Below are 8,887 nucleotides of genomic sequence, written 5' to 3' on the forward strand. Positions count from 1 at the left end.
TCAGTATTTTGAATTTTAGCCATTCTAATCAGCGTGTGGCATAGTGGTTAAGTGCTATGGCTGCTAACCAAAAGGTCGGCAGTTCGAATCCACCAGGTGCTCCTTGGAAACTCTATGGGGTAGTTCTACTCTGTCCTCTAGGTTTGCTATGAGTTGGAATCGACTCAACAGCAATAGTTTTTTTTTTTTAAAAACTTGTTTATTTTTACGTACAGCTTGACATTTCAGGACAACCCCCTGCCCGAAAACACACGCCTCCTTTCAAAATCTGGACTATAAGTTGAGTTGGGAGGCAATAGGGAGACCATGAATATTTTTGGATAAAAATTTAACTTAAGCCAAAATTTACCAGTTTTATAAAGCTGCCCTTGGCATCATGAAGAAAACAGAAAGCTCTCCCTCCATTCTATTGTATTGTGGTTCTAGCTTTATTGGGATTTAATATCTGAATCACCAAATGACTTCATAAGTACCTAGAGGGCAGGAAACATGACTTATTACATTTCTCCGTGTACACTGGGATTATTTTCCAATTTCTTTTAAGGTCTAGAAATGGGAACAAGTGCTAATACTTCCACATGGGTGATGAGAGTTTGAACTTGAACCCTGTGCTTCTGCTGACCCTAGATACTCTCTAGGAATCCTGTGGAAGTAGGCAAGAAAGAAGAGAATTCCCAGTGGATATGTCAGCCTCCAATATGACCTCAACTCATCCAGCTGCCTTCTTGTTGATGGGGATCCCAGGCCTGGAGCACTTGCACATCTGGATCTCCATCCCCTTCTGCTCAGCCTATACACTGGCCCTGCTAGGCAATTGCACCCTGCTCTTTATCATCCGAGGGGGTGCAGCCCTCCATGAGCCCATGTACCTCTTCCTGGCCATGTCGGCAGCCATTGACCTGGTCCTGTCCTCTACAACACTGCCCAAAATGCTTGCCATATTCTGGTTCAGGGATAGGAAGATCAACTTCTATGCCTGCCTGGTGCAGATGTTCTTTAATCACTCCTTCTCCATCATGGAGTCAACAGTGCTGCTGGCCATGGCCTTTGATTGCTATATGGCCATCTGCAAGCCCTTGCACTACACCATGGTGCTGACTGGGCACCTAATTACCAGGATTGGCATGGCTGCTGTACTCCGAGCTGTGACACTAATGACTCCACTCCCTTTCCTACTCAAACGCTTCCACTATTGCCAAGGCCCAGTGATTGCCCACTGCTACTGTGAACACATGGCTGTGGTAAGGCTGGCCTGTGGAGACACACGCTTCAACAATATCTATGGCATTGCTGTGGCCATGTTTATTGTGGTATTGGATCTGCTGTTTGTTATCCTATCTTACATCTTTATCCTTCGGGCAGTTCTACAGCTTGCTTCTCAGGAGGCTTGCTATAAGGCATTTGGGGCATGTGTCTCTCACATAGGTGCCATTCTAGCCTTCTACACACCTGTGGTCATCTCCTCAGTCATGCATCGTGTGGCCCGCCGGGCTCCTCCCCATGTCCACATTCTTCTTGCTAAGTTGTATCTGTTTTTCCCACCCATGGTCAACCCTATCATCTATGGTGTCAAGACGAAGCAGATTCGTGAGCGAGTCATAGGACTATTCCTGAGAAAGGATGTGTAAATGGAGGGCATGGGATGTGTGGAGCCGTATAGGACAGTTTGAATGTTGCATAATAGCAAGTGGAGGGTTGCCAGAATCTCCATGTTTAGTTATTTCCCAGTATAATGAAAAAAATAAATGGTGTCCTGAAACTCACAATTTTCTAATCAGGACTCACAGGTCTGTGTCCCCTCATAGCCTCTGGACTCGAGTTGGTGATTTTGCTGTCTCTTTACAGAACCCTCCCTTTTGTCAGATTCTTGACCCAATATCTTCTGGCGAGCTCACCTAGAGACACAAAAATATTCCCAAGTTCATTTATTTAAGAGACTGTGAGTTTCTATCCCAAGTAACTGGGAACTTGGTGAACTACCCACTCACCACCTGAGAGAGGACCAGCATTACATCTGATGTAGGAATCTCTCCTTAGTCACTCTGACAGGTGATGTTCAACTTTTGCCTAAGCACTCCTGTGTTGGGGGAGTTTACAACCTTCCAGTGCTACCGATTCCAAGTCAGACAACTCTGCTTGTTGGGAAGTTATTTCTTCACTTGAACCAGCCTACAGAGTTTTTGATTTCTTCTTTTGAGCTCTCCATGTTCATGGCTAATCTTTCTCATTAAACACTTTGGATAAGACATGTCCTTGACATATCTTTGTACATCATGCAACTCTTTTTTTGCACATAGACATATTTTATATCTTCAACAAGGATGTGAGTCCCTCATTTACTAATTCTCCACTAAATATTGAACATTAAGAATGTGCTAATTCCTTGCTCAGTACAGGTGATACACAGGCTGCTAAGGCAGGGATGCCACACCTATGTTTCTGTTCTGAGACAGAGAAAGAAATGATAATCACAGTGCATTGTGATCTCTGAACATCCCAGCCAGAGGCCCAGCACAGTGGAAGAAATGTGATGGAAAAGCGAATGGGAGATGGGAATATTGACATGTGTTTTTCTCTTTCTCATGCAAAACCAGATACTAGAGAATTCTTAATGTTAATGCTGACCAGTGCAGCTTTACTGCTCACACAAGCCCTCATACACCATCTTCCACAAGTGCATTTTTCTACATTTATCTTGTGACCTTTTTGTTTCTAAAGAGACTACTGTTTATAAGTTATAAACTTATGTCTATGTCCATATGTACATCTATAGCACCTCTCTATTTTATTTAGCCTTGAAAGAGGATCTCTAAGCCCGTGTCAGCTGGGGTGTAGAAATTTGGGAGTTGTGGAAGCTTAGGAGGCAAGAACCTAAAGTTCTCCTTTCCCTTTTTTCCCACCTCTGTTCTCATGATTTCCTCTGACACCAACACAAATACTCCAGGGTAATGATACTCTACTTCTAGCTCCTTTGTAGTCACAATCCCTTGCTTGTTTCTTCTGTGCATAGCTGGGGCAGGTTGGAAGCTTACAAAGCCTTTACATACTCACAACATATAAGCATAGTTGTTAGCTACCGTCTAGTCAGCCCTTGACTTATGGTGGCCTCATGCACAACAGAATGAACCACTGCCCAGTCTGGTGCCATTCCCATGAACGCATGTGGATCAGACTGTTGTGAGCCATAGGGTTTTCTTTGGCTGATTTTTGGAAGTGGATCATCAAGTCTTCTGCCTTTCTTCCTAGCCTGTCTTAGTCTGGAAGCTCTGTTGAAACCTGTTCAGTGTCATAGCAATATGGAAGCCTCCATTGGCAGACAGGTGGTGGCTGTGCGTGGGGTGCATTGGCCGGGAATCAAATGTGAGTCTCCTGCATGGAAGGCCAAAATTTTAAAAAAGTTAACAATCACTGCCCCCTGATTTTCAATCCTTTACCCAATTTCCTTAATATCAATATTTCATGGTTACCTTCTTCCCTCAGTTTCACGTATGCCATTCAGATCCTCTGAAATGAAATTTCCTAAAGTCGTTCCCTTGTCTCCTCCTTCCTGCTCCCTGTTAACCCTATTATTAGAAGGAGATATGGGATATCGCACAGCCATTTGTCTATTTAGATTGGAGAATAACCTGGTTTGAGGACTTCAATTCCAGTGGACAGTAAGGTCTCATTTCAAGACTCATTAGATTAAGATTTATCACATATTGCCTCCATGTTTTTCTGGGGAAAGTAAAAGGACTGGAAAAGCTTACCAACAAGATTGAAATTTTCCAGACCTTTACTAACAGAATTGTAGACTGTCTTCAAGAAGGTGTTAGAGTATAACATAACTTCTGGAAATTGTGCTTTATGACACTGTCAAAGAGACATTAGAAATTATCTACCAAAAGGGTCGAGGATAGAAATCTTACTTCTTGTGGTCTGTATGCTTGTGCTTATTGTGCTTAGTTTTATGAAGTTAAATAGGTATGGAAAGGGATATTGTAGTACAAAACTCATGCCCTGATTTTCCCTCTCCATTTCCTGAAGTTGGGTCTACACTGCACAGAAAACTCATGATCAAACAAAATAGGCTCTAACATTTCACTTAGACTCTTATCCCCACAGATCAGGTAAGACCCGGGGATTGCAGAGGCTTCCACAGTCAAGCCTTTTCTGCCATTACTAAACATTTATATGTGCCATAGATGCAGAACAGTCACCTGGGTTGAGCCCCTGCCTTAAGAATGTGTACAAGTCTCTCTCGGATCTGCTTGGAATGGACAGCATATACAACTGGGTTAAGGAAAGGTGGGATGAGGAGATAAAAGTTGGCCAGAAGGATATGGATATGGGGAGGCACATGATGGCCAAGGCGGTGGGTGAGAGAGGAAACAGCAATGGGGATATAGAAAACAAGGTTGGCGCAGATGTGAGAACCACATGTCCCCAGGGCTTTAAGCTTGGCTTCAGGGGTTGCCAGACCATCACAGCCCTGAAAATCATCACATAGGAGGCAGTGATGGCTATTGAATCCAGGATCAATATCAGGAATCCAATTCCCATTCCATATAAGTTGTTGACTGTTGTGTCACCACATGTCAAGGTAACCACAGCCATGTGCTCACAATAAGAATGGGCAATTATTTGAGTCCGATAAAGGGACAGCTTAAGGCGGATCATCAGGGGCAGGGGTCCAATGTAAAGTAGCCCCTGGAGGAGTACAGCCAGCCCCAAACAGCCCACTACCTCATGGGTGGGCACTGATGTGTGACGTAGTGGGTCACATATGGCCACATAGTGATCAAAAGCCATGGCAAGGAAGATGCCTGACTCAATAGTGGCGAAACAGTGGACGAAGAACATCTGGGTCAAGCAGGCGTCCAGGCCAATGTTGCAGGCACCAAACCAGAAGATGGCCAGTAGTTTGGGCATGGTAGAGTTTGACAGGACCAGGTCAATGATGGCCAACATGCACAGGAAGAAGTACATGGGCTGGTGCAGGCTTCGTTCCACCCTTACCACCAGTAAAATGGTCACATTCCCCAACACGGCCACAAGGTACATGGAGCCAAAGGGAATGGAGAACCAGATGTGCAAGGATTCCAGCCCTGGGATTCCAGTTAGCAAGAAGGAGGTAGGCATTGAGCAGACATTATTAGAGGTAAACATGTTTGGGAATGTGATGTATCCAGGAGGCAGGAGGTCTTAGTTTTAGACTTCTACGCCTGTGTAAGACACTGCCTCTGGCAACTGTAGACTAGCTTCTCACTTCTATCCTGGGCAAGTGGTGGAACCTATAGTGAAGAAGATTTCTGAACGCCAACTTGAAAATCAATATTTTAAATATTTGGAAAAGAAACTGTCCATGATATCACCCCCTTGTTAAATGCAGACACAGGAATTCTCTTTATTTCTACTGTGAAATTGTCCTTCTACAGTGTAGAAGTCCCCCAAAATGTTTATCCCCATTGACCTAATTGATTTGCTTCGGGGAACTTTTCTTAAAGGAAATTGTAAATACATACAAGTTCTATGTTCAATGATTAAACGCAAACCCATATAATGTGCTTATCCCGGTATCTGCATATACTTCACTTTTCACTGTATCAATAACAATAACATTGATAACAAACACTGATTAGCTATTTGCAACTGCTGATTTTTATAGCAATAAAAAGTTGGAAACAAGATGTGTTAAAAAAATCATTGCTTAAATTCTAGTGCATCCATTCATTGAATTATAATTATTGATAACTTTTTTAGAGTTATGTGTTTACCTGGAATAATGCTTAGATCATATTATGGTAAGAAAGGAGATGGCAGGAGGCAGATTAAGCTATGATATAATTCCATTAAAATATATATGTGTGTGTCACATAGATGTGGTGTGACACACACATAGATATTTGGTGTGGTCTTAAATAGAAAAAGAAAGATTTGTACCAAGTTAGTATTTGTTGATTTTGGGTAGGTATGATCATTGGTGCTTTTAATTTTCTTCCTTTATTATACATGTATATTCTATCATTTAGAAATGACCAAGAGTTTTAAAAATAAGCATATAAATAATAAAGTCTAGTCAAAAACATGTAAGGGGACAATTTACTAAGGAAAATATTAAAACAACAAAAAAAAAACCTGTTGCCATCAAGTTGATTCTGACTCATAGTGACCCTGTAGGACAGAGAACTGCCTCCACCCCCAGTTTTTTTTTTAGAACCCCCCCCCAAAAAAAGAGAGAAAGAAAGAAATGTGCATGGGCTTGTTTAAGACAATTTGGGGGGATTTTGTGATTATGTTCTTTCCCTCCTTATCTATCCACTAGGTGATCTAAGATGGGCCTTGAAGGATGGGGAAAAATTGCCTAGGTAAAAACCTAGGAGGTAGGGAAGGTTCTCAGCAGAAATATGGCTGTGTGAAGAAAGAGCCTATAAAGATTCCGTAAACCTTTATAGAAGCAGACCGCCACATCTTTTTCCCACAGAGCGGGTTCAAACTGCTGAACTTTAGGTTAGTGGTGGAGTGTTTAACCACTGCACCACCAACCAAAACCCAAACTCACTGCTGTTGAGTCAATTCTGACTCATAGAGACCATATAGGACAGAGCAGAATTGCCCCACGGTTTCCAAGGAGCAGCTGGTGGTTTCAAACTGCCAACTTTTGATTAGCAGTCCAGCGCTTTAACCCCTGTACCACCAGGGCTCCTTGAATATCATGTTGGTGAAGTACAATTTCCCCTTTCTCTAACTGGGTTCGTACCAGTTTGCTAAGATTGTCAAATTAATGGACTTCTTCAAAGATGACCACATTTGGCGTAGGTCCTAATGTCTCAAAGAAAACCCAGGTTTCATGGATAAACAGAATGAGGAAGAATAAATGAAGTTCCTTAAGAAAAGTGTACTCTAAGGAAATATTATTAAACTTTTTTGCTGAGAGCTTGAGAATCACCTGTAATTGAGAGAAGTCATACATTAAGTACATTGTTTTATGAGCAAATCTCTGGACATTTTGCCCATTGTCTGGTAGCAGGGATTCAAAAGAAGGGACTGCTATAAAAGTCAATGAGATCTTATTAACCACAACCATCTTCGTTTCTATTCTTTAAAGAGATGGGGAGGGTTGGGGAAAGGATGTGGGCGTGGGGGTGGATCAGCACCTTCTTGCCCTTCTGCCCTTCGGATACCTCCAACTAAGAATCTAGCAATGACTCCTATGGCTTCACTCCTTCAGCATTTAAAATCTGAGAACACACAACATAGCATGACTGAGGCCCTCCCCGCCTCAGGCCTACCTTCCTGATCTCTCCCATCTGTTTCTGCAGGGTCAGCAAGTCTCAGAAACCCCATACTTGCCATAGTGACTTTCTTCACACAGACATGTTTTTGTTGAAAGGCTTCTCCACTTCCTTGCTTTTCACCCAGGCAAATTTCCCCCATTTTTCAAGGCCCATTCTAGATAACCCTTCTAGATAAGCCCATTCTAGATAACTCTTCCAGAAAGCCTTCTGTGTTAACTCTAGTCTAAACCATAGTGGATAGGTTAAGGAGGGAAGAGAACATAATCACAAAATCCTCCTAAATTGTCTTAAACAAGCCCATGACATTTCAATTTTTTTAAACTAAATTATAAGTAGTAAATATATTTCCATATCATGTAAGCATAACAGATACCCTAATGTAGCTTCAAAACAAAGAAACCCATTGCCGTCGAGTTGATTCCAACTCACAGCAACCCTACAGGACAGAGCAGAACTGAGAACTGCCCCATTGGGTTTCCAAGGAGCGGGGGGTGGATTCGAACTGCTGACCTTTTGGTTAGCAGGCAAGCTCTTAACCACTGCACCAGTGTAGCCTCAAAGGAGGTCCTTAATTCAGGCTTCAAAACACAGTTCATGTTTTTATGAGTTTGCTTACTTCTTGGTCAGGTATTGACTAGGTACTGAAAAGGAATAAAAGTTTTGTAAACTTTAAAATGGTTCATAAGTGCTTTTTTACGTTAACTCTCACTGACTCTTCAGAAATTCCATGAATAGGGTACTTTACTATGCAAATAAGTGATAACTTCTGTAAAGTCAGTTCCTCAGGAGTCAAACACAAGGTTATGCTGAATCTGTCAGATAAAGATGGCAAAGAAATAGAGGTCTTGGAAGGCAGCACCACAAGACAATTCAGGGCACTAACTTTGTGGTCTAACAAATCAAGATTTCCTATTTCAGATCTTCATATTGCTCTGTGAGTTTTGGCAAAGTGTTTAACCTCTTGAAGTCTCAGCCTTTTTCATATATAAAATGGGGATAAAGGTACTGCAAAGGATTAGAATAATGACTGTATGAGATAAATGTGAAACTCTTATCACATGGCAGTAGCTTCCCTTTCCTGAATTCTTAGTGTTAAGTATGAAGATTAGACCAAAAATGTACAATCTACAAATTGAAATAGTTTCCTTGTATTTGTTACATGGGCCATCTTAGAGGATACATCAAAAGTCCAGGAATTATAGGAATGGGGCAGGGGTTTAAGGTGAAAACTGGTCAATAAACAATTTGATCACACATCAGGGGGGATGTCTGAAGTTTTCTGCAAAAATATTGTGATGGATCATAATCTTAAAGCAGAAAGGGGTTTAATTACTCAATATTGGGACAAACCAAGGTAGTGGCTACTCACCACAAAAAAATCGGTGTCCAGAGGATAGCCTTTAACCCAGGAGCCTAACTTTGATTTGTGTTAGCCCCAGTTAAGCCAATTAAATTATGATTAAGTTATAGGCTGGAATGAAGAGAAAGTGAGCATATGTATACAAATAATATCCACCAAGTTGACAGTTGGCACCTTAAGTGGTGGTTTGAATGTCAGAGAAACATTTTCTGCATCAGCCTACTAAAGGGGATCCTTACCTGAACACTGG

At 41.9% G+C, this 8,887-nt stretch overlaps 1 protein-coding gene and 1 pseudogene across 1 annotated transcript; one reads left to right on the forward strand and one right to left on the reverse strand.

The window, feature by feature from the left end:
- Positions 1-683: 683 nt before the first annotated feature.
- LOC126079127 (olfactory receptor 52K2-like) lies at positions 684-1,628 on the forward strand. The gene has a single exon (XM_049890057.1). The coding sequence runs from the start codon at positions 684-686 to the stop codon at positions 1,626-1,628; it is 945 nt and encodes a 314-aa protein (XP_049746014.1).
- Positions 1,629-4,195: 2,567 nt separating this feature from the next.
- Positions 4,196-5,148, reverse strand: LOC126079112 (olfactory receptor 52M1-like; annotated as a pseudogene).
- Positions 5,149-8,887: the final 3,739 nt, after the last annotated feature.

Source organism: Elephas maximus, chromosome 7 (assembly GCF_024166365.1).
Source record: "Elephas maximus indicus isolate mEleMax1 chromosome 7, mEleMax1 primary haplotype, whole genome shotgun sequence".
In the NCBI taxonomy this organism is placed as follows: Eukaryota; Metazoa; Chordata; class Mammalia; order Proboscidea; family Elephantidae; genus Elephas; species Elephas maximus.

Bases quoted from the DNA above. Each gene is read 5' to 3' on its own strand.
- LOC126079127 (XM_049890057.1), top strand. From the start codon at position 684: ATGTCAGCCTCCAATATGACCTCAACTCATCCAGCTGCCTTCTTGTTG.